We start from the raw sequence: 27,044 nt of genomic DNA, 5'->3' as shown, positions 1-27,044 counted from the left end.
CCGTAATGAATTGCTCAAAACGGGACATTAGATCATTCTCAGAAGTAAACTGATGAGGATACCACTCCCATGGAAGATTGAATAAGAAATCCAATTACGCTTCCTTTGATGTTGTAGGACAAATTTGCGACACAATAGTTTTAAGGTCCATTTTGTGACTAACATCAATCAAATTAGCTGTAATTAGTTATCCAAAAATGTCACAAAATAAATTTTTAGATTAACTTGTTCAAAATTTTCTAAAACTAAGCTACCTGAAAAACCAGCCAAAAATATTTTATACACACTGTTTTGTGGAGCTGGATAGGTGGTCGCGGACTTTTTCAAGACACACTAGGCTAAATACTGTTAAAAGAGTCTTCTCGGCCCAGAAAAAGGGCATTCGCGCTGCAGATAACCAATACCACCGCTATTTTTATGACAAAGATCTGAATAGCACACCTTCACACACAAAGGAAATTTTCAATAAACTAGAAGTATTAGCTTTACCGAACTTGATAGCTAAATGTATATTATGCTTAATGCACAAAGTTTATTCTAACACTGCGCTGCACCACCAAATATTATAAGAATGTTCACTGTTTCAAACTTAAACGCACCTAGAAGAGAACCTGAGTTCTTTGCAGTACCATTTAACCGTTTATGTAATTCAGACAAGAGCATTTCTTACATTGGGCCTAAGTTATATAACCAAACAGTCAACATTATTAACAAGGACATAAAATATGTCACCACTTGCCTACAAGACAAATTCCTAAATTCATTCAAGTCTACAGTCAACAAGCATGTGCTTACTGCACAAGCACATAAACCGGATGACAAGGACTGGGACAACTCAAATTTCGTACTTTTAGAAATTTAAATAATTTGGTACAACATACGTTGATCATAATAACGAGCAACAAAACTTTAACCTCATAACAAAATATGACTATCTTCGAGCATTTTTTACAATGCTATCGACACCGCGCAATTTCACTGTCATTTACAACTTTTAAAAGATAAAAATATCACCGCGCATTCTTCAGACCCTGTGTCGCTGTTCTAAATTTATGTCAAGAGATAAGAGTTATTTAAAATTCTTAATAGTACTATTTAAATTTGCTAATAGCATAATCATATTTTATACATTATTAATACTTTATACATTGTGTGCATATATTTATATTTGATTGTAATTAAAGATTTTAAGGCGTTAGTGCCGAGTAATGCCTTCGGGTAGTGCTCCTCAATCAATCAAAAACAGTGAATAAACACGCTGAAAAGCGATGAAAATGCAAGCGCGCGACCGAATATGTAGTGCTGAAAGAGGGTGCCGAAATCTCGCGGAGAATCTCACGATATCGTGAGCCTAGCTATGAGATTTAAACGAAAAATCAGGCAAAAATCTCGCGCGCGTTACGTCGAAGTTTTCACTCTATAAACAAGTGATAAAATACACGTTGAGTACAAGAGTATAAAATACATGTTAAGTTCCTAATTCCTTCAACTTTTAAGTTAAACTTTTTCTGTTTCCTCATTTATTTACAAATTTTGTGCGATGAGTCTGGCTCGCAATCTCGCATAAATCTTGAGCTGGGCTTCTCGTATGCAAATCGGCGAGATGCGAAGGATTGACATCGTGAATCAAGCAACATATAAATTATTTGTTCTCGGATGTAGCGCGGCATTATTTCATTATTCTGGCGCGATATAAATCACGCTGGATAATGAAATGATGAAGTTGTGCAAAGTTTAACTTTCGTGCGCTACATTTGCGTAATATATATATTTGTATCCTTGTATCCTTGTATCCTTGTATCCTATATTTGTGAGTCCTTCCTACGCTCCAGACAAGTCTAGACACTAGTGTAAAGCGACTGGGCTAATCAGTGTGTTATGTGCTTGAATATATAGTTTCTATGTTTGAATGTGGTGTGTATTGTGTGTAGTATGAAATCTATATGAACCAGTTTGTGTGTTATTATAAGCACATGTCATTTCAATCAAATTTGAGTTCTGACCATTCATCAGTGTTTCCAGCTTTTTGAGCATTGAGTAGCATATATTCATAATGCGACCTTTAACAAGTGCAATTGCATGGGGACGAGAAGTCAATCTTACTAGAAGGTTTAAGGAATTTATTCCACATACTCGAGGTTTTATATACAAACAAATTGGTTGCGGAAGAGTTAATAAAGTAGTTATCACGTCGAGGTGACTTTTGAAATAAATTTTACATCGGTATTGGAGTGTGAAGTTTGATTATTTTTAACATTTTAAGTAGACAGTGGTACTTATACAAATTATGCACGCAAAGTATTGAGTTTCTGCTGAGAAGGGGTTTACTTGATTCACGTTTATAGAAGTCGGCTCCAAGTTTTTGGGATCCAATTGGGTGGGTTCTAGCACATATTGTGAACTTATTACTGTACGCCTCTTGATCACCAAATAGAATACGAGTGCACTTTTTTTGAATTTTAAATATTAGTCCTAGCCTATTGTTCGATAATTATGTTTTACAATGCTTGTCAATTTTTATCCTATAATTTGATTGCAAATAAATTGGTTTCTCCCTAATTGTAGATGTACTTTTCTTTTCGCATATCCACACCAAATTAACAGGTGATACCGAAATAATATTTATTCGAAATTAATATAACATCGTCAAAGAGTTGTGAAGCAGCTCGGCGCATGCATTAGCAGGTTATAAATTCAGAAACGAATACAGCTAACATCCCTGTTCAGTTTATTTGAGCACAATCTAGTCCCTCTGCATTTATAACAAACATATCGTTTCATTGACCAGGCCAACTCACAACTGATTCGTCCACTATTGTGTGTTAAATTAGTACATTTAAATTAGAATTTCTTCGTTTCCTTAAAATGTTTATTTAGGGTTTTAAATGTGAAAAAACCTCTACCATGACCTCTGTGGGAAATCTACGCAGATCAGTTGTTCAGCTGTACAAAGAATTGCAGTTTATGGGACGAGAATACCCTGCTGGTGCAGACTACTTTCAAACAAAATGCAAAGCTGCCTTTCTGAAGAACAAGGATGAAACTGACCCTGAGAAAATTCTAATGTTAATTGATCGAGGAAGGTTTGTTCAGAAGGAAATAGAGGCTTTGTATGGTTTGCGGAAGTACAGGGCAATGAAAAATAGATACTATGATCAGGATGAAATGGATATGCAAAGCAAAAGAATTGAAAATTTCATAAAGCAGTTGTAGCTCTACAGTATACATTTTTGAGGGATTTTAGGCTAATTTTAACCATTGTTACAATTTATATCATACTGTTGTACTAAATATAAATTACAAGAGTGTGTCCAAGTGTTCTATTCAGTGTTTCTAATTCCAGTTTTAAGAAATAAATTTGTAAACTAAAGGTTTTATTATATGATTTTTACTTTTGTGCTAGATAGCAAGTTGATACATAAGGATTAAAACCTGTAAAATATGTTAATAAGGCACGTAAAACGATAATTATTTAAAATTAATCAGGAAAGTCGGCTGCATGTTATCTTCTTCTCCCGACCCAAAATTATCATCACTATATTCCAGTATCTTTCAATTCCAGAATCTTTCAATTTATCCGATATTGCTTTCTCAGTGACGTGATAATAAGTGTTACATATTATAAACACACATTCTATTTTTACATTTCCATAACATTTGTGGTAATGATATTGTATATTACATAATATGAAGTTGGGTTTTTTATTGTAAGGCTGCTACCAAAATGAACAATTAACCATTTTTGCCATAAATAATATATTTGAGAAATTTAGTGGCAAAAATAAAAAGAGAATTAGTTTCTTGTATGTTTGTATAAGCTTATTTTAATCTTCCAACTTACTACAGGTCCTTGTTTATGAATTATGACATAATACCATGTAAGTTGTCTTCCTCTTGATATTGCTCATGAGTACGGAAAGGCCTAAATCTCGCAATATTTGGAAACATAAGTGGGTGTTTCCTATTGCTGTGATCTATGTTGTAATCTTTCAAGCTTATGCCATGAACATTGGGAGACTTGCAGGTTTGTTGCAGTGTATCTTCACCCTTTAATTCTGAAATGCAGAGATTAATATAGGATTCACTTTATAAGTTTAAGTCATAGTTTCACTGTCAGTTCAATACTTAAATTTACTGCTCTGATGTACCTGTTTTCTTTAATCAGGAAATGCAGATAAAGAATCCCAGAGCCGAGGAGGAACTATTGAAGCTAACTTGTCGGCCTTTATAAGAGCTCAGGAAGCTAAGGAATCTGAGAAGAATCAGCCTTAATAACTATGGAAAAGCTTTCCATATTGTAAATTGAAAGTCTATTTAAACAGTTTAATATTTAAAAATATGTTTTGTGCATAGAATTGTTTAAATTATAATTATTTTGTACCCAATTTTGAATTTGATAGTGGTTCATTTGACTTGGTTCCAATTGCTGTTTTTATTGTTAATTTTCAAGAACGTAAATCTGCTCAACAACTTTGAATTGATGATACTCAATCATTAGGCATAATGCAACATTTATTGTCACTTTTGAATACATTCTGTATCCTGTAAACCATTATGAAATATACATCAACTCAATTTGAGTTATATACTGTTTTAAGTCAAAGATAGCATTAAGATCTTTTCCTCATTTTAAAATCTCACTTTTGTAAATAAGCAAATTGTATCAATAAATAAAAACTGCTCTCATGTCCAAGTTAATCTTTTCTGCAAATTTTGCTTGGTTGGTACTACAAGCTGATAGGCCAATGGCTGGCACTTGTCATTGCAAACCACCTTACTCCCGATCCCCTATTAGTCATTGAAATCATGATTTAATTCAAAAGTTGCAAAAGCTGTTCGATTTTATAGGTTTAACTTAGTTTGATCTTTACAGTAGAATGAGATATACTTATGTTGTTCCTTACAAGTATTTGATGAAACTTCAAGCAAATTTGATGAAACTTCAAGCAAACTGTAAATATTATATATGATTATAATAGCAATATAAACCTTCTGTTTCATGTTGTAGAACCTGAAACAGAAGGTTCGAGAATTTTAATTTTATAATCGTGGTACATTGTAGGCATATAAGTTGTTGCAGATCTGAGCTAATAAAGATATTAATGCCCCTACTACTGAAAGGTTGTAATCATTTCAGCTGACGTTGCATGAACTGGGCTGCTTTCCTTGTTGACCCAATCCATTTATCTTAACTTCATTCTTTGATACTGTACATAAATGTCATTTAATCCTGTGGATTTTCATGTACTACCGAAAGAAAACTATCTGAAATCGAGGAAAATTCAATTTTCTGTTGAAGAACTTGGATTGCATGGGTTGTCAGAGGATATGGTCGACATTGAGACTTGGTCGGAAACATCAGGTCAAGCAATTCCAGATGATTTTGAGCTACGATTTGTCAACCCTCCAAGATCTCTACCACTTAGCTTGAAAATAGACAGATGGACAGGGGAGCGTGTTTACATGTATCTTGATGTGACAAATGATGACTATTTAGGTCATTTCAAAGTAAAGCTTCCCCCAAGGCCTATTCCTGAGTTTATTCCAGAGTTTTTTTCCATAGGGAAAATTCTTACCTGGGCTATGCGTGAGCAGACAGATGTGAGTCAAATTGACTTTTTTGTTCTGAGTGCAGCACTTCGGGATATTGCTCGAGCTCAATTCCATGAGCTATCCTCATCCTGGAAATGTGCTGTATTTCATTTCAAAGGCAGAATTTTTATTGATCGCTTAGTACACGATTCTGAGCGATACTGGATGAAAGGCTTAGATGAACGTCCTCAGAACTACAGAAAGTGTATAAGAGAGCCTGATCTCCTTTTCACCCTGAAATTATGGGGTATTAAGCCAAAGAATTTTGATCTTGACGATATCGGTAAAGATATCCACTATCCCCAGAAATTCTTAACACATCAAGAACTTTCTAAGTATGGGAAGAAGTTCGAGGATGTCATGAAAAGTGGGGGCCTAGGAGATCCTGGTTACAGCGGGGAACGTGATGAGTTAAAATGCGTTAAGCTTATCAGTCTTTGTAATCACAAAATTGCCACTGTTTCCAGAAAGGTCTGTCACGATATTGATCCCATCAGTAACCAATTAATTCATACTGAACTTAAAACGATGTTTCCTCAAAAATACGAAACATATGCAAGAATAAGTAGCATCAAGGCTTTAAAACTATGGATACATTGTTACTTAGTTGGTGTTGAAACTGTTTACTGTGGGTTCCGCGACTTGGATGGAACTTTGATCGAGGTAAAGAAGTACACAATGGCCCACCTTGCTGACATTGGTAAAAATGACTGGACACCTGACAAAGTTCTCGGATTTTTGGATTCAGTTTTATCATGGCTTAAAGAAAAGCTTAATAGTAATGCAGTTCGCAGGATGTGTTGCTCAAAAGAATTTCTGAGCAAAACAGAATTGGAATCAGATGCTGGCGAAACGTTTACTTTGAGTCATGATGGTGATGGATGTATTCAGCTATACAAAGAGTGTCACCCCGAGTTGAGGAAAATCATAAGTGAAAGGTATTTTCATGTTGCAAATCCTGACCAGGGCATCTATAGTGAACATAATGATTTTGATAAAATTCCTGATTCGTGGGACAGTTCTGATGACTCCGATTCAAGTTATAGCAGTTGTGTGAGCTCTTTTGACTGCTAACAGACTCCAAAAGTCCAGACGTTCAAGAAAGTAATAGTACTGATAGAATATTGATTTTTAAGAAGTCCTGTCGGAATTTGGATGTGAGTTATTTTTAAATGGTTTATATTAGATCTATTTAATTCAACAAAACATTTTTATTTGTTGATAATTTTGTAACTTACGTTTCATTCTGTAAATTAAATTAAATCTATACTACTGGCCCTACTGGTTATTAAATTTGGTTTATAATTTCGAATATCATATATATATATATATATATCTTATGATCTAATAAATTTATCCATATCTTTTTTGTGAACTGCCTATTTTGTGTCTCCGACACTTCATTTCAGACGTTTATGATTGGCTAGGAATGAAATTTGTTTGACCCAATTTGGTTACTCGTAGTTGGACAGTTATAAATTAATCCAAATTTGTGGGCCAATCTGTTTTTTAAATTGAAGAATAGTTGATGAAAAACTACGATCATCGCTTAAAGCTTTAGTGTTAAGAATTGATATGATTTTCCATATTTATATATTTACCAACTTTCTTAAAATATATTTTCTATAAATTGTTTTTAAAAATAATTATAAAGCTACATTTTATCATGATTTACTTTATATGGTCAGCTGTTGGATAATTGTTTAGTCTTTTATACATTTATGGTTATAATGAGGAACACTGAATAATTTGACTTGTGTTTTTCAAAAAATCTTGATACTTGTACTTGTTTCAATTCTTCAAAACACAGTGTCGCACCAGAAGATTTCGCAAATTCGTTTTTTTGCTATCACTCGTGTTTGCAATTCATTATTTGAAGATAAATATTTTATTTTGATTGTTGATTTCTGTTATAGAAACTTATATGAGGGTTTTTTTAAGCATTTTAAGACCGAATTCATACCACTTACTCTAACCGTAGCCCCATCCCAAACCCTAACTCTACTGATAGTTATTATTAAACGGAAGGGATTCGGTCCGCTTACCATTGACAACACACAATCTACGTGATTAAATTACCAAGTATGTCCGAGTATTCCGAGTATTTCGAGTATTCCGAGTATTCCGAGTATTCTAGGTATGTCCCAGTATTCTGAGTATTCTATTTAACCGGTTTCACTTCAGCTATTAGGCCATGACCTCTAAACACTGGACAGCAGATCCAGATGGAGAAGTTCAGATCAAGGTACTGAAATAATTATTTAATTAATCAATTAATAATTGGTTTATTAGATAATTGTTTTACTGAATAATTCTTTTAATTTTACAGTTATAATGATTTGTTTTGTTCCTAATGAGCGCACGTTAAATCCATGTCTTGTTGTTGGGTAAAAGGAAGGGAGGATGGGAAGGAAGCTAATTATTATAGAAACTTGGCTTGTCAAGGCCAAACATAGGGTTGTGACTCAATAATTATTAACTTATAATTAATTATAACTCAACTTTATCACAGTAACTCTGAAGAGTGTAGATTTACAGATATGTAGACACGGTTCAGCTGGTATCTAATTTAACAGCTGAGAGTTTTTACGTTTTTTATTAAATAGTTAATTTACATGATTAAAGAATGTATTTTAAAGTAAACCTTATTTCAGAAAACGTTGTCTGGTCCATCATCAGTTCCCCCCAGGACTATACATGATGTAAGTTTTTTGATTATTTATCTTTTTATCTTGACTCCTTTTTACTGTTATGTTCTGTTTCGTAAATTGGAATAACAGATCATAATACAATGCAATTATTGTGTCAGACCGTGAAAAATAAATAAACATATCAAACAGTCTTTGGATCACATAATTAAACTGAACAAATCGTGGTATCACTCCAAAAATTTGTGATAATCCCTTATCTCTCGTCATAGGTTTATCATTCCTTTCTCCACTGCATATTATTCCTTTTTTAATGAAATGTCAGCCTTGACTCAAGGCCCTCGAGGTTCAGGTGCTGTTTTCATTTTTACCTGTACGAGTTAATTTTGTACTTTTCGCTCCTCTAGTGATATATTTTGGCACTGATTTAAACTTGTTACATTGTCTGAGATATTTAGATTCTGATAAGATTATCCTGGCAGATAGTTGGAAAACACAACCTCTACAGGTCGGAGCTCCCTTGCCATTTGCCAATCCGACTACCTTAAATAGTATTACGTGGTTTTTCGTCCAGCACCTCAAATATGTAATCTTCCAAAATCTCTTCTTATATGATGATGATTTTCCGTTTAATATCAAAGCTTTATTTGGGAAGAGAACCCAGTCGTGTTTTGTGCCATCATCAGTGATCTTGTAAGATGGTCATTCAAGAAAATTCAGTCAAAAAAGTGAAATTTGGGTCGCGGAAAGTTTTCTCCGGATATACTGCTTCCAGTACCTTGATGGCGACTTGTGTTATTCGGCTGGAACCTTCAGAAATCGCTGGAATTAATTACACAGCATCGTCTGAACTCACTTGAAACTCCACAGGTATATGAGGTAATACTTTGTTTTACTAATATAACATTACAAAGTATTACCTCATACCTGTGGAGTTTCTGTGGAGTGTAAACATTATATATTATTAATATACTCAGCAGTCGGCATATAAAATTCTAGTTTCTACATTAATGTTAAAAGCATTAATTATCATAAAACGCAAAAATTTTTATAGGGCCTAGCTCCAAATGCTTAAGAACTGTTTCGTTTTAATCGCCGACATTGAAAGTCGAAAATTCGCGAGCGAAGCAAGCAGGCCACAGAAAACAGAAAATTTGTATCTGCGAGGAAATTTTTAACGTTCTGTGGGCTTATTGATCAGCAAAACGAGGGCATCGCAGACGAATGGCCTAACTTTATGTTATACTATATATAGCGGGACTAAGGAAATCAAAGCGCAACATTAACCGTAATGCTGATAACAACCTCGTCTTAATACCATAAGCACGCCCGCAAGTATTACCGAATCAATTTCACTGCATAGTGCATACCATCTTAGTTACACTGTCCACATTTCACCAGCCACAACGGTATGATGCTATGCGACTGATAACAGTCGTACAAACAAAATTTTGAAATAGCTAGCTAGCTTTAGCTATGCGCCTGTTTCCCCTCTACAACTCTACTACTACTACTACTACTACTTTGTCGGAGCTAAGTCCGATCTACGCCAGAAAACCCCCTCCATATATCCCTGTCCCGCATCAGGGTTCGCAGTTCCTCTTTAGAGTTTGTCCCAACTTCCTTCAGTAACATAGACAAGTAGCTTTGTCTTGGTCGGCCTTGCTGTGCTCTACCGTGCGTAGGTTCCCATAAGACTAAATCACCGGCAAGTAGCTCAGGATGTCGGATGCAGTGTCCCGCCATTTTTAATCTCCTGCTTCGTAACTTGTTTGACAGCCTTGGGAGGCTACCATACAAAGTTATATTGCTGACCTTGTCCTTCCATGAGATACCCAGCACCATACGCAACATCTTTGTGTATGTCCCGTCCAAACTTTTCTCTTGAGCCTTTGTCAGTGTCCAGGTTTCTGATCCGTAGAGCAGTACTGATTCACAAGCCGCTATGAACAATCTAATCTTTAGGCTCTTTGAGAGTTTGGATTTCCAGATATCCTTCAGTCTATGTAGGGCACCCCACGCTTTTCCCTTTCTAACCCTTATCTCCCTATCTGTGCTCTCAATCCAGGAGCCTAAGTAGATGAAGAAAAGTGCATTAATATGATAATTTCAACTCAGAAAGTGCATTAATATGATAATTTCAACTTTACAATCCGAAAGGCAACTTAAATAATTAATTGCGCTCAGCTATGCTTGTTAAATAAGCTCCATTTTAATAGTTTCAACAACATCTAATCTTGTGTGAGTTTTTGACTTTTAGAAGATAATATTTATTATATATTTTTTGAGTAAACATTGGCTGGTACTTCGGGCCAGTTCCCAACAAACAAAAAACAATTCAAGAGATCTGTGATGCCTTCAAACCAAGATATACTGTCTTCACGCAAGTCCTGAGGTTTTAAGGTCACCATAGCAATACTTCTGATTGAGTTCTTTGCTCAGTTCCACAAGTGATTTTCTAGCTATTTCTGTGTGCTATGTAAACTCGAGTGTATCACAGAGTTACACAGAGTAAAGGTAGCTGATATCGCACTGATAAGCAGTGAACTAATAAGAGACAAACAACGTAACTAAAATCAACTTAATATAATATTACATATTCTTAGTAGGAAACTGTTATTTATACTTCCTTCTTGACTCTGAGCATGCATAAATGCCAATTCGTCAGTTATCGGATTACTCTGGGCAAGGAGCCAGATAAAAACAAAATAATAAATATGTTTTAATTTGGAATAGAAGTATTTAACCGATCGAATTGGTTACAACTACCATAAATCTGACCAAGTTACTCGCTTTTACTGTTGCTTACGTGTAAGTACTAAGTAACATGCATCGAGTAACGAGCTGATATTGATATATGATATTAGTAAGATATGATACAATACTTAACATATCTAATGATAAGTATTGCAGTAAAACCCCGATTTAACGGTCAGTAAATCGAGTAACCTGTAAATTGGAGTTTTGATTCATTCTTAAATCACTAATAGACGATCACTTTTGGGGATCTGAGAAACAACCATCGACCTCCCTGGTATAATATGGGGGTTTTTAATTAAAACTTGTGCAACACAATCATTAACATATGATAATATTCAGGTGTTTCTAGCTACAGTAACGGCCCATAAAGACAGCCCCGCACTAAAAGTAAAGCGAACGAAAGGTTGGGCCACGTGGACATACAATCAATATTATAACGACTGTAGTACAGCTGCGAAAGCCTTCATCAAACTTGGTACGTGTTATGTTACGATTAATCTTAACGTTAACGTTTCGATGTTTTATATCTTTTGATGCTACAATCGGAGGAATGTTGTGCATAGTTTGCATAATATTCACGTTTAGGGTGAGATCATTGAAGTCCTTTTGGGGTTTGCAGCTTACCGTGATTGTTTAAGATATTGTGTAGATATCAAAGCTAGATAATGTATCAATCACGCCGGTTCTCATCGTATGACATTACTTTGACCTAATTTGCGACCACACTATTTAAGAGATTAAAAATGAAAACATTAAATACCAGCGTTGGCACAATCCCAAATACCTATGTTGGCGTCATCAAGTGATCAGCTGACATCAATTATAAATATCGCTTGTAAATATGTACACTTGTACAGTGAATACTTACTTGTAGCGTGAACACTCGACTCTGTATCCAATACTTTGTGATGATTAAAGTGAATGCATATTCATGCTTGTGGCTCATAATCGTTATGTTTAACAAAAACAACATAACAAGCTCGGTATGGAACGCAAGGGTTCAAGGAACACTGATATCATATTCTAGAATGAACACTTTTTCGTATCTGTCATCCCGAAAATTGCTTGTAATCTGTTCGATTTCCTGTCCTCTGATTACGTATAGGGCCCAAATTCCACGTTTGATTACGGCTTATCATTTGATTACATCACAAGGCACAATGTGGCAAATTCTGCTAGGAAATTGTGTTTGGTTTTGTAACGCGCGATGACTTGTAATTGACTATGGGAAGGTGGGCTAACGCGCGCACAGCAGAACATATCGTGTCCGTCTTAGAAATTAGAAAAAACCTACTGAATTGCACGCAGAAAGTGGCCTTATATTAGACAGACTGCTGATTCGATTGTACAGAAATCTTCTCTTATACTCATAATCAGTGATGCAGACAGCATGGCACCGTTAATATGATATGTTACAAATAGGACCTTATTCCTTAAACTGCTTAGATCTTAGACAATAATGCAGTTCCCGATTATTAATGTAATTAAGTTATTATTGTGCTAATAACTGTGTACTAGCAATTCAATAAAACTGCGTCATCTTATCAAAGACAATCACGTCATGGGTGTGGTCGTATCCTTCAGCAAGTGATTCATTATACCACTAATTGGCACACATTCAGTGTTATACATAATTTGGCATGGTGTAAAAGTTGAGACTGTAACTTTTGGAGAGCTGATTTATCACTGACACATTGTAATGATATCATGAACGAATAACGATCGTGTTACTGTGATTGAAACACGTTGCAACATTCCTCTCATTCCTGAACATACCGACCCGACTAATGTTAACATGTGTTGAAGAGGGCGGGAGGATGTGGTCTTATCTTTCAAATTTTCTGGCAGTTTTTAAAACTTTTTATCGTCCTGTATTCCTAAAACTCCAATATTTTCAGGTTTACAGCCGGCTAGTGCCGTGTGTATTATGGGATTTAACGCTCCAGAGTGGTTTATCGCAGATATAGGATCCATAATGGCGGGAGGCATTGCAGCCGGGATTTACACAACTAACTCTGCCGAGAGTTGTAAATATATCCTGTCTCATTCTAAGGCTCAGTTTATAGTAGTGGAGAACAGGGCCATGCTGGATAAAATACTGCAGGTAATATTTGAGTTGTTGGAATGAATTTATTTATAGTCTTTCCACAGTCCACACGTTGTTTTCAAAATGAATGTTTTCAGGAACCACCGAATAATTCATTAAATGTATATGTTACGTATCGATTCTTATCATAATAAACATATTCACACGCACCAAACAGTACATCTCCAAATCGTGTATAATAAAGGCCATTAACAGTAATACGATACATTGTTTTCTACATAACGGTTACATACTGTATGCAGTATGAGTAAGTAAAGTAAGTAGTGTGAAAGTAGTGCTCTATCGCATGAGGAGGGGGGAGGGCCAGGGGGGGGGGGGGGGCTTTCAGTTGTGTTATCTTCCCTGAAATTATCGGCAGAAATGACCGACTATCTCCTTACTGCTCAGCCAGGAATTGTAACCACTGCCAATGACGATAAAGTTATTAAGAAATCTTCTCGTGTCTTCTCAAACATTCCATTCAAATCTCAAATCATAGTGTATTTAGACACGAAGTCTCAAATTTATCTGATCTGGCAAAACAGACGCTTCCATCTAAAATTCAAAATCAGATAAAGGGGATTTCTCACGGTTCAAGTTTCCTTAATTCTCACACAAAATGGCTGATAAAATTTGTAACAAAAGTTTTACTCCATACACGTGGGTCGTACCCTGTTTTGTGCTCATCTTAAAATAATTTCTCTTATCATCAGGTTAAACAGCAGTTACCAAGCTTGCTGTATGTAATTGTGTACGATGACGTAGTTACTCAAGAGCAAAAGGATCAAAACGTTTTGGATTGGGATACTTTCATGAAGATAGGTTTGTTATCATTTCACATTAATTTAATGACGAGTGTCTCTTGTTATTACGAGGTTATGTAATAACGTCACTGAAAGTGAAACTTGATGTAGTTCCAGTTGAAACTTGGCACTGATCTAATTCACGTTCAGGAAGTGATATACCTGAGTATGAACTACAGTGGCGACTGAAGAATCAGAAACCCAACAAATGTTCCACTTTAATATACACAAGCGGAACCACCGGGCCTCCAAAGGTAACTTTTCAATAACACTTTTCCTGCTTAATTTCAGCCAGAATAGTTAGTGAAAATTGTGATGAAGACAAGTGTGTTGAAGCACGCTACGTTAAATTGCACCATATAGTGCAAATAAAGTACATAGTACAATGTACAGTGGCGAATGTACTATGTACAATGTACCCTGTACAGTGTACATAGTACATACATTGATATCCTGAACACGCCAGTCGTGCACGCGACCAGACGGGACACCAAGCTTTGTCACCGTACCTAACGTGGGTGTTTGTCCGTCTGTTTTTGTGTTTTACAATGAAATAGGTGTGGAACTGATGATTTGTTCGATTAGAAGTTATTTTCCTGAATCTCAGTCAAGTTAGTACTACTACACGTTAGCATTATTACAGTAAAACCCCGATATACCACAAACCCCGATTTACCGCGGGTGTTTCCTTTCCCCAAACTCGGCGGTAAATCGGGGTTTTACTGTACATTGAATTGTTGTCAATCGTGTTTATTTACTGATTCTGTGTGTCTAATTGTTATGTTTATTATCTGTTTTCCTTGATAGTCATCTAGATTAAATCTAGTTTTACAACATTAATTCAATTTTATACTTTTGTAACCTATATATTCCTGTCTCGATAGGCTATAAGATATCTCCTTTTGCGTAATTTCGTCCATCGTGGCATCGTTTGTCCACGAAAACAGCTATTGAATTATCTGACTACATATTTTTTACGTCGAACTATGTTGCATACACGATATTATGACGTCTCAGCCCTAGATAGACCAGTGACATTCGCTTAACCCCTTAATTTCCACTTATATCTCTTATCTAGGTTCTCACACCTGCCACAAGGCACTGGCAGAGAGTCCACATAATCTATATTCTGTGCTCTGTGCGTGGTCCGTGTTATCGAAATGATTGAATATTAATTAAACGTCAAATATGTACTCGGACATGTACAATCTACGATCCGCGGATTGATATTAGTTTTTAAAACCGCTGACACGTGATCTGACCGTACTCTTTGTATTGGTCAATTTTGGCTGAGATCTTTATTTCAAATGTGGTTATTATATCCAATATCCCGTGCAACAATATTGTTCAAACGATTGAATAAAGGTTTAATGTTAACCATACTATACTATAGCATGTATAAATTATTAAAAACAAATATTATTGCGGATCACACTAAAATCCGCGATAATATTTGTTTTTAAAACCAATCACGTGACACTTATATGACGTCACAGAACTCATTGTAACACCCTCCTCAGGCTGTGATGTTGTCTCACGACAATATCTCGTGGACTGCACTGGCATGTTGCCAGATCCTGAATGTTCGAGAAACTTCCGATGTTGTTTCGTACCTTCCCCTCAGTCACATTGCCGCGCAAATTATTGTAAGTTACTTTGCATCTCAAGTTCTCCGCATGATGCTGAATTTTAAACCTCATTTTAGGATTTCCAGAATTTAACGATCATTTTGTTTTAGTTTGGTTAGGAGATTTAACAAATAAATCCTTGACGTAGGTTATGTTAAGATGTTAACAGTAACTAGTAACTACTTTATGCGTTAGCGTGCAATCTTAGCACATTACGATTGTAACTCAGCGCTAACAGTTAACATGACGCTCTTTGATTGCACAACAGTGGTAGTACCTACATAAGGTCGGGATATTGACGGTGAAATGAGACTGGAAACTGGGCTAAATATAAACTACTCCCCAGGATTTACACGGACCTATGGCTTGTGGCGCGACAGTGTGGTTCGCTAAATCGGACGCGCTGAAGGGGACCCTTGTAGACACGTTACAAGAAGTCAGACCCACAATGTTCCTGGGGGTACCCAGGGTATGGGAGAAGATACAGGACAAAGTTGAGATGCAGATTAACGAAATGAAGGGGTTCAAGAGAGCTCTTACTAAATGGGCCCAGGTGCGTGCTAATTTAGATGATGGGTAATTGTATGCTTTGCATTGAATTTTAATTTTCATATATAACATAATATTATCCATACAGAAATCATATTTTTAAGTATAATTTCTTTTAAAAAGCACACATAATATTGCTGTACGGCAGTGTTAAACAAGGAACTGAAACCGAGGGGTTCCGTTCAGGCCCTTCACACTTTGTTTCTGTCTAGTTCTAATGTACCGTCACAATAGCGACTTTAATATATGCGACGGAGGAAAATTTCTTTTTCTGGGCACATAAAACAGAGCCCTCAGACTTACCCTACCTCTTACAGCGGATCGGAACAGATGTGGGTGAAGCTAAACAGAACAGCACGGAGATGCCCCGAGGCTACTGGATGGCTGACAGGTAAACAGACGTTGTTGCATCCACCCGTTCACAAGGGCTACAACTTCCTTAACTCCATAGAAAGTCACGTGTCGTTATGACAACCTGCTATACTTGCCACGTGTTCATTAATCAAGCTATCCGGCTATAAACCTTGCTGTTTGAGCGTTTGACTCGGGATTTGTTTTTATCCTGGCTTTTCTTCCTGCTGTACTGATTTCTGTTTTCTGTTCGCTATTCCTGTACTAATAGCACCGTATGGCGTGGTATGACGTCACCACACGTGATATGACGTCACACCACGTGGTGCTGACGAGGTGTTGTCCCATGTAACTGTCTCCACTCTCTAGAAAGAGCAAAGAATACCCGGCAGGCTACTGGTTTGCAGACAGGTATGAGACATGTCAGACCGAATATCCTAATGAATAAACATTAGGGGGATTGCATCACCTATAATAGTAACGTGTCGTAGCGTGATCTTAGAGCTCTGAGGCGAGGTTGCTGAGGGTACAACTGGGAACCGACTGACAATAAATATAGTCTATACTTGAAACTATTGAAACGGAAGGCTTGGGTGTGATATTTGTCTAGGGTGGGACAAATATTGTGCCAATTTGTTGTGAGAAAAGTTGTTGGTTTCCAGTCGTACCTTCAGCAAGTTTGTGCGACGAGAACAGTAGGGGACACCTTATCGGGCCGATAACTACGGAAACTGGGCATACTGGAACGATTTTAGACGAAAAAATAAACGAAAGTTTGGTTGATGGGACCGATAAGGTGTAGTGTGTAATCTGTAAAGATCTCCAAAGAGAGGAGTACTGTACGTTTTAGTGGTCCCCTTAGTTATTGTCTGTCACCCACATAATATGATAAAGTGTTGTATTTAATTGAATGTATTTATTTTGTATTTATTTTGTATTGTGCTTAAAATGCATCCCAGCTTGTGAAGACAATTTGAAGCATATTATTCGCATATTATTCGCATATTATTCGCATATTTATCCACACACTGTTATTTTTGCGCCTTCATTAAACGCTAGCCCTTGTCCACGTACGGGTGAATATCGCATGTTGTTGTCATGGCAACATGTGCTCAACATTTCTGTGTGTGTTTGCATGCTGGCTGAACCTATAATGTGGACTGGAACAGTCCCAGATAGCTGGGTATTCCTATCGTACACTGCTGGATAGCTGAAAACAAGAGTTTTGTTGCTCACATTCAAGATATTTGTCAACAATCTAATATCTTAAACCATATCATGGATATAACCGCTGATAATTGAAATCCGTAACTATCGAGTAACGCTGAATATTTTGATTAAAAACTCGCTCTTGTTGATAAATAGATTTGGGAGATTTATAAATGATTGTTGGTATTATTATTAAGTATAATGCTATTGAAAGCTAAATTTACATTAGTGCTTCACTGCTGGTAGTAGTTAAACCTTCAAGGCTTGGATGTTATGTGTTTTACTTTCAGGTTGGTTTTCAATAAGATAAAACAAATTCTTGGTCTGGACAGATGCATCTTACAGGTGAGCAGCTTCTTATTAATAACAGTAAAGTTAATACCAGTAAAACTACAACGTTATTCTGTTAAAACCTACTCCTTCTCGTCTAAACTTCTATAGATTGCCAAATACAAACAAACGTAGATTTACTTATAAATCTACTCTTAGCCTTAAGAGTTAAGGGCCAGTGGTAAGCTGTAGATATCAGTGGACTTCAAATTAGGAACTTTTCTGCGCAACTCCTGATCAATCCCCTCAATACGTGTGTTGCAAATAAAACCCCCTCAGGCATCAGCTGCTGCCCCCATCACCCAGGAAACTATTGCCTTCTTCCAGAGCCTCGATATTCCTGTCTACGAGATCTACGGGATGAGCGAATGTTCCGGACCTCAAACCCTCTCTTTTGATGGTAAGTTCGGTGCCAGACCAATAAGAACCTGTCAATCTAACCAACCTTTATCAACTAATTAACATGCTAGTTTTGAATATTGCTTCGTTTTCGAAAAAATTGTGTTTTCACTGATACTCGCTGCACGAGGAGATTGATCTTATAGAGAGGGGTGTGGAAGGCTATTGTTTTTAAAGTAGGGAAACTGTATCTTAGGAATGTTAAAAGTAAGAATTCTGTCCCTCAATTACTCAAGTGTCCTCTGAATTGCAATTATTCAACACGTGATAATAATGCAGCTCTCTGATTGGTCGGTTTGTAACTCGAGATAATAATACAGCTCTCTGATTGATAACAATCCCATACCCTATCAGGACAGCACAAAGCAGGTAGTACAGGTAAGAGCATCCCCGGCTCGGAGATAAAGATTGAAATGCCGGATCGGGACGGAAATGGCGAGATTTGTTACCGGGGGAGACATATCTTTATGGGGTACATGCACGACGAGGACACTACGTCTAAAACTGTCGACAAAGGTAAAAAACATTTGAAAGATTTCGCATACTCTTTATAATCTGTTTGTTCTGTATTAAGTGAAAAGCATATCTCCGAATGAGAAGCTACTTCATGAAATTATACACAATTTACTCAGATGGATGGCTGCACTCTGGTGATATTGGGAAACTAGATAAAAACAATTTCCTCACGATAACTGGGAGAATAAAAGAAATAATCATCACGGCGGGTGGAGAGAATATCGCGCCTATTCCTATAGAAGATAAGGTTTGTTTGAGCGGATTATAGATCTTGATTCTTGTGGGGAGGCGAGTAATGTTATTTCAACGCGTGACATCAATTAACCAATCAGCTTTCACTTTTCAGCAAATTTGTCAATCAAAATCAAGAATCACTTTCATGTGTCCAAACAAATATGGTTCACCTTTCCACCAGAGTCAATTATTTTAAGTTTTAGACACAGTTAGCAATACTGTATGAAGTAATAAAATCAAAAACTGTATCAATACCGTAACAAAACTAGTTCATATCAAGAGATTAGAATGAGATGACAAACTATTCTTAGAGGAGATGCACATTTTATTTGATTATGCGACCCTAAAGAAAGATAATTTATAAAAATCAATATAAACCATACAAGCCAGTCCGACTAAATTCGGACTGGGCAAAAAAACTTTTCTACTAGTGTATAATTGTATATTTTGTATTCATTCATTTCCGGTAACCGAGACGCCATCTTTTTCCTCTTCTATCAGCCAAGGAACGGTGGTTCCGGCTGCAGTATTACCCAACACGTAGTAACCATCCTCCATCTGCATTGGTGTGTTGTACTGAGGTGGATTACCACGGTTTAGTGTATCATAGACGTCATTTTCTTCTCCATGTGTAGATCTCTGCCAAGGCACAGAATACAGAACCTCCGCATCCTTTTTACCTTTGTTAGATAAGGGAACAAATCCACTCCCTCCTGAGATACGGTGTTCCTCAGCCTGAAGCGGGTTAACATCTTGGTTATATTCGAGATCAATATCTTGATACTGGCTGGGTAAGAATTCAGTAGCCGGTATTTGTTGATCATCTACAATCTCTACACGTCCTGTACCCCTGTTGTTAGTGTATACTACTCTAGTTAGATAATTTCTTTCTCCTGATTTCTTCCTTTCGATGATGAGGAATGCAACGAGGGAGATGCAGATGATAGTCAGAACTACAGACACGATAGCTAGAATCAGGGCTGCAGAAATGGGTGTGTCACTACGAGAAACAAACTGACAGGATACCAGTCCATTTTCACTCCAGTTCCACATCATATCAGATGGACAAGTGCAAATTGTCTGTCTTAGGTTAGCGGTTGAACCTGACGGACATAATTGGCATCGTAAACTGCCTGCTTGACTAACAAACTGGACTTCGCAGTCTTCACAGCTCGCACTGTCTATAGACCAGAGTTTTCCGGCAGGGCGAACACAGCGTTCTGACCCTATAAGAGAGGTTGCTCCAGATGGACACATTTCGCACGATGCACCCAAGTTGCTGTAGTATCCTGGAGAACAGGATCTACAAGAACCACTGATGGAATTCTCCCAAGTCCATGTTTCCCCAGGCGGACACGCGCACGATGATCCCTCTTGATGAGACTGCGAAGGGCACGGCAGACAGGTTGACGCCCCTTCTTGGCTGATGGATCCTTCAGAACATTGTTCACATGAAATTCCATTCCAGAACCACCCACCCTCACAGGCACAGTAGTCAGATCCTGCAGTGGATGTGGAACCAGTAGGGCAAACTCTGCAGGTGGGCATTTCTTCTGTCTTGTACGTTCCAGATGGACATGGTTTACAGAATCCATTGTATGGGTCACCCCCATTCCATATCTCTCCTCCTGGACAAAAGCAATATGATTGGTGTTCGTAGCACGAATAACAATTATTGCTATTATGCCAAAATTGTCCCAACTCACAAGAACAGCGAGAAGAACCAAGTAGTGAAGTGGCTCCGTAGGGGCACTCAGTGCAAGAGATCTCCTTTCCTTCAGTCGCTTTGAAGGTGTTCACAGGACAGTACACACACATTCCGTAGTCTCCCAGGTAGGTTCCCGGGGAACTTGCAGCTGAAATTTAGCATTCTTGTAATATTGCAAAGTATAGGTTATGGTCAGGGTATTATATAATATTATTATAATAATATATCAGTTTGATGTCAGTTTATATGGCATGCATACTTCAGTTTGCTTCTATATGAATTTAACAAACTGAAGTATGCAAGAAAAGGCCTCACAAATTATAAATAAACAAAATTAGGTATTTTTGAAAAGTTTATTGAAAATGATGAGTAAATTTCCTAACTAATTACTTACTGGTTCCATTGATTAGAATTAATCCAACATGTAGAAGAAGTGTGGAAAAAAGCATAACAGGCAGTACAGTAACAATTTCTTTAATACAAAATAAAATAGCTGCTCTAAGCAATAAGCATGTGGATTGTGGATTCACAAATTTCTTTTTAATCAATTTCTCAAAAATTTAACAAATTGATTATTTAGTAGGTTCCTTCCCATCCAGATATGGATCAGATACCCATAATCATATTTCTACAGAATAATATCTTCTTATAATAGGTACTTAAGTTAACAAATATCTCACAGAACTTTTTAATTTTAATTTTAATCCTTGCCCTGCAATCCACTTCCTTTCTCTCTCCCCTTCCCAGAGTCTTATGCTGACTGTGTACGGTATTACCACCCCGGCCCCCTCCAATTTATATTTCTTATAAAAACCCTTATGCGTTAATACTTAAGGCCTAAGGGGGGGGGGGGGGGGGGGGGGGGGGGGGGGGGGGGGATTCTAGATAGCAGTTGACCAACAAACTAGGGCCTGTGACCGAACTTTTGAGGGGGTCCCAGACTCCGGGTCCCCCCTCATAACTTATAAAAATTTGATAAGCAAAATACTATTATATGACCATGTTTGGGCATGTGCACCAATTTTGATTGATGTAAGCCCATAAATTGGTCAATTATCAATATTTTTGGATGAGACAAACTTTATATGTAAGGTAAGCCTATACTACACATTCTCTATGATTATCAACTCAATATCTACCTAACTGTGGATTCTGTGTTCAAATAATCGCAAAAAATGAACAAAATCGCCCATATCTCAATTCGCGACGATATTCGCGAATCTGATTTCGTTCAAAACAATAGTTCAACTCGATGGGGTTTCAATATTTTTTCATGAAATTTTCAGAAACAATGTAGAATTGCATTTCGACCTTAAGTTTTGGAGTGGAATTTTGAGTTATATTAGGCCTTTTAAAAACATTTTTCGGCCGAATTCTGAAATTTGCAGTGCATTTTTCAAATAGCTAATAGATCTACACTGTGGAGTGTGGGTAGGACGCGGGACATAATCTGCACATTAAGTTTTAATTCCTTCTGGACTGGGTAAGTAGCATATAATAATACTGATTAAAACCCTATATTTTCACATTATTAATTTTTACAGGTAAAACAGTACGCGCCAATAGTTAGTAACTGTATGGTAATAGGTGACAAGATGAAGTTCTTGTCACTTGTGTGTACCCTGAGGTGCGTGATGAGTGACGCGCACGAACCGCTAGATGAGCTCGACTGGATCTCCCTGGATCAATGTCGGAAACTTGGCAGCTGCGCTAAAACTGGTTTGTTTAACTTTCACCTTTACTTCCGCTTGCATACTTCTTGCAATCATAGTCTTGTAACGTGTTATCAAAGTCTTTATTAAAATTTAACCTTAAAATCAAGAGTGACTGTGGCTCATTATTTGTATTTATTTGTAAAAGCTTTCAAAAGATTAAGTTTCCCAAACGTTGTGTGTCATGAGAACTATGATTTGAGTTACTCATATTACTATCTTATCTATTTAAAACAGTTTCTGAAGCTCTGATGGATCCTCTGGTTTTGAACAACATAAAGAGGGCAGTACAAGAGGCCAACAAACAAGCTGTCAGCAACGCCTCTAAAATACAGGTCAGTACCTTGCAACTAATCACGTGACAGGATCCCAATATAATTGGTCTGCTGAACGTTTTCCTCTGAATAATACGTAGCTATGTGTACACTCGCGTCTTCCAGTTATTTTGGCAGCAGTGGATTAGGTCACTAATTTAACACTTGAGTATAATACATTAAAATCACGCCACTGTCGTTCGATTTGTACAATAATTAAACTCGCACGTTTAATAATTGAACTGAAAATGTTCTATCACCAAAAGTGATATTAGATTGTTCTGAGAATCTGAGACGGAACATTATAATTATATAATATTAACTGCCTGTATTACAGTAAAACCCCGATTTACCGCGAAGTTTGGGGAAAGGAAAAATCCGCAGTAAATCGTGTTTTTGGGCTCCGAAATTGGTCGAAAAATCGGGGGTTTACTGTACTACTTAATCATAATATTCGTACAACTCCTAACCATTATCTTTACCTCAACAGAAGTTCCGGATCCTTCCAGAAGACTTCTCAATAGGAGGAGGTGAGCTGGGACCCACACTCAAGCTGAAGAGAAGAGTAGTGATGACTAAATACGCGGATATAATAGACGAGATGTATGAGGATTACAACGAGAGACCGCCCTCACCCTCTGTAAGTTGACAAACCAACACCCGGACAAATACTCACAGGCTATCAAATGTGTACTTGTGTTCTTTTGGTCACTCTATTTCGTTTGATCGTTCCTATTGATTTATCCGTGTTTTTTGGAATTATATTTGAAAGTTTTGAGGGATAAAAATCTCATTTGTAAAGCACCAAATAAACAATATGATTATTGTACTCTCTGTGGAAATGAATGTATGATTTTTAGAGCAAACCTGAAAGGCTCCCATCCCACGCGTCAGCTCCGTCGGCAGCTAGCGCTAAGCGCCCTGAAGTAAGTGTATTTACTTAAATAACTAAAGCAAGTGTATTAACTTAAATTACTAAAGTAAGTGTATTAACTTAAATAACTAAAGTAAGTGTATTAACTTAAATTACTAAAGTAAGTGTATTAACTTAAATAACTAAAGTAAGTGTATGAACTTAAATAACTAAAGTAAGTGTATTACCTTTAATAACTAAAGGAAGTGTATTAACTTAAATAACTAAAGTAAGTGTATTAACTTAAATAACTAAAGGAAGTGTATTAACTTAAATAACTAAAGTAAGTGTATTAACTTTAATAACTAAAGTAAGTGTATGAACTTAAATAACTAAAGTAAGTGTATTGACTTAAATAACTAAAGTAAGTGTATTGACTTAAATAACTAAAGTAATTGGAACATTAATTTAACTTTGAAGTGAGTGTTAAAACCGGGTCCGGACTTTATATTACGGCGTGTGATCTTTCGGCGCAAAAAACTATTAGGTTAGGGTTGGAAATGACTTTTTAAAAAACCTCCTCCAATTTGTTTGCGCGACAAATCTCACGCTGTAGAGTCCCTGACCTGTTAAAACATTGATTTAGTGCTGATTGCTGAAGTAAGCATATAATTTATTTACTGTTGGAATGAAGCTTCCAAATTTGCTTCCCCAAAACGATCATAGTCTATAAAAATTAAAATAACATTAACAACACAACCTAACAACATTTTCCCAACAGAGTGACTCCTCAACGGAGGACAAGATAATAGCCCAGCACTTGGACGAGCTCTCTCTCCATTTAGAACAGGAGCGTGTAGCCCAGTTACCTGGTTATAGGTCTAGAACAAGTTCTCAACTCTCTGAAGATGCCCGTCCTCCCTTCCCTCCACTGCAGGTGACTTTCAACTAATTAGTTAATTAGCTAATTAGCAGGTGGTTTTTAGCTAGTCTGACGTTACAGAGATGTGACCAAATGTTAATAGATCAGGATATTGTTGTATGTATCACCTTTTCTGGAATGTAAGCATATTTATTGTCAATTTTTAACGATTTTCATGACTTTTCCCTTTCTAGGCTTTATTATTGAAAAATATTCATATTTTGGAGTAAGTAATTGGTTGTGGCGTTTACATCTGATCTTAACCTTCTCCGCAAGAAGATTTCACATGCTGCCACGTGTTCAACCATTTAAAAGCACTTTTTAAAAGCAATTTTTAGGAGTTTTCCCCATTAGCCTTATTGAACGTAATATTTATTGGGGACTAATTTGTGGACTAATTAATTGAAATTTACTTCAGAAGTTTACAGTAGCCAGTAAATCATAAAAAAACCTTAAATCATGTTTTAACGCTTACCTTCTCCTTCAGACGCAGTTATGACTAGGCGTACCAAATGGCGAGATTCCGCCGAGCAAGCTTTAGTTCCAAAACACTTCCGATGAGATCCCGGTACCGTCCGCTCCTTATATGGGCATCACGTGTACCGTCCGCTCCTTATACGGGCATCACGTGTTCCGGTGCTAGCAGATACGAACCGCACTGATCACGTGTCACCTGTCACGTGACAAGATAACGCAGTATAGATTGCGTGTGTTTGTGTGTCACGAACTGTATACTCTAAAATAATGTCTATTATAATGTTAGCCTTTTCCGATGTAAAGTGTGAAATGTTTGGTTTTTTGATGATTTGCGTATGAAGCCGGTAACTTTGTATGTTGGTGATTCGAAGAGATTTATATGATACAGTCTAGCATTGTCAACCAATGTGGTTAGTGTTTAGAATGGAAGTAATTAATCTGAAATTGCCGGGTAATTGACTGTTAATTGCCGGGTAATTGACTGGATTGTATCAGCGGTTAAAGATATCAGTTTTTTTGCACTGAACTGCAGCTCCGCCTGGAACTGTCCTGTTCAGATGTGATATCCTGGTCGAGGGTTCTAGTTTGATGTTTATAGTATTATTGGTTCTTGTTCTTTTATCACTAGGTTACATAGGGACGCGTGAGTGAAATTGTAGTAGCGTGCCGTTATTATAATATAGAATTGTCGTGGAACTTTATAAATGTGTAGAAGCCTTTATGAACAATGCTTGAAGAGTGTGTTAGGCCCAACGCGTGATATTTTATTAACATTGGGTTTGACTTGATTTTGTATTGAAAGTGTATTCAGTTGTGTGAGAATTAAAGCGCGACACAATGCCGCGACGGTCAGGATAAAATTTTGAATTTATGTCTGTGCTCTGCAGTCGACAATTTACGTGTAAATAGTCTGGTATGAGAATACGGGTATTTTCATGATGATAGAGCATGCCAATTTTAGGTCAAATAATTAATTGAATAAATGGTCGATTATAACTTGCTTTGCCATTGGTTCATACTGTATTTTCGATATTTTTGCCCGTAGTGAGAGTATATTGCTTCTGTTAGATGTCGATCTGTGGTGGAAGTGACTCAAAAGTCCGGATCCAACTTTTGTTCTCATTCATATGGGTCACATATTCCTAATTGCCATGAAGCCGAGATAGTTATGTGATATAAATTGATTTAGTCAAGTTTAGATTACAAATTTAAGTTGATCTTAAATTGTTGAAATTCTAATGGAAAATTTAAAATATTAAAATTCTCGATTATGAAGTCTACTTTATCAGCTCCATAGTATTAGTACGTTTTACAGGGAAATTGCTTAACATTGGTGTTAGTAAAAGAAACATTTTTACTTTCACCTAAAGTGCTAATCTATTATCCTTCGATATTAGGCTATAAGCGCACGCGCAGCTCATAAAACAAGCTAAGGATTATAATAAAGTTGAAGTTAAACTTTAAATTGTCTGCAAGTGTAATACTTATAGTACTAGGTTTCCTAGCTGGGTTCAATCAGTGGTTTTGGTAGAAAGTAAAGCTGTATAATCATGGGGCTGATAACTTAATATAACCTTTGCAATTATGAATAGTATCTACTTCTTATCGTAAAAGTTTGTTGGCAAATGATGTGAGTTCTAATTTTGAACTGAAATATTTGTTTAATTTTGTTACCCAGCCAAAGAGCCCCCCCCCCCCCCCCCCCCCCCCCCCCCCCCCCCCCAGCCAGTAAGGTTTTCTGGGAAGACCGTCGGTGCGACTCGCCGCGCGTCTTGGTAGGTTTTAAACTTTGCTGCACGTTGTGTACCTCTCTCGTGCATGCAAAGCGTGGGCTGCACTCCGCGGCCGGCCGCACTGCTGGCTTTGCGCGTGTGTGTGGTGTGACGTTGTATCACGCGGTGACCCCCACTGTCGCTTTACTATAGTAGATACCCCTGTATCGTCTTCGACGAT

The 27,044-nt window shown here is 37.0% G+C and overlaps 1 protein-coding gene across 4 annotated transcripts; it reads left to right on the top strand.

Moving 5' to 3' along the window:
- The first annotated feature begins 860 nt into the window (after nucleotides 1-860).
- LOC134819191 (long-chain-fatty-acid--CoA ligase ACSBG2-like) lies at nucleotides 861-26,745 on the top strand. 4 transcript variants are annotated; one of them, XM_063828986.1, is made up of 21 exons: nucleotides 861-870; nucleotides 7,775-7,837; nucleotides 8,247-8,294; nucleotides 11,340-11,475; nucleotides 12,899-13,104; nucleotides 13,800-13,908; nucleotides 14,040-14,143; nucleotides 15,410-15,535; nucleotides 15,864-16,070; nucleotides 16,384-16,457; nucleotides 16,787-16,828; nucleotides 17,917-17,971; nucleotides 18,236-18,356; nucleotides 18,710-18,871; nucleotides 18,988-19,118; nucleotides 22,358-22,532; nucleotides 22,763-22,860; nucleotides 23,330-23,479; nucleotides 23,700-23,765; nucleotides 24,474-24,629; nucleotides 25,102-26,745. In XM_063828986.1, the coding sequence occupies exons 2-21, from the start codon at nucleotides 7,787-7,789 to the stop codon at nucleotides 25,111-25,113; spliced, it is 2,229 nt and encodes a 742-aa protein (XP_063685056.1). In that variant the 5' UTR covers nucleotides 861-870; nucleotides 7,775-7,786; the 3' UTR covers nucleotides 25,114-26,745. The 4 variants fall into 4 exon arrangements, with proteins under 4 accessions (XP_063685056.1, XP_063685057.1, XP_063685059.1 ...); XM_063828987.1 differs by lacking the exon at nucleotides 16,787-16,828; XM_063828989.1 differs by lacking the exon at nucleotides 23,700-23,765.
- Nucleotides 26,746-27,044: the final 299 nt, after the last annotated feature.

The sequence above is a fragment of the Bolinopsis microptera genome, chromosome 8 (genome assembly GCF_026151205.1).
Source record: "Bolinopsis microptera isolate Bmic1 chromosome 8, MBARI_Bmic_1.0, whole genome shotgun sequence".
Taxonomy (NCBI): Eukaryota; Metazoa; Ctenophora; class Tentaculata; order Lobata; family Bolinopsidae; genus Bolinopsis; species Bolinopsis microptera.
Note: the sequence above shows the minus strand (reverse complement) of the source record. Positions and strands in the feature narration are given on the sequence as shown.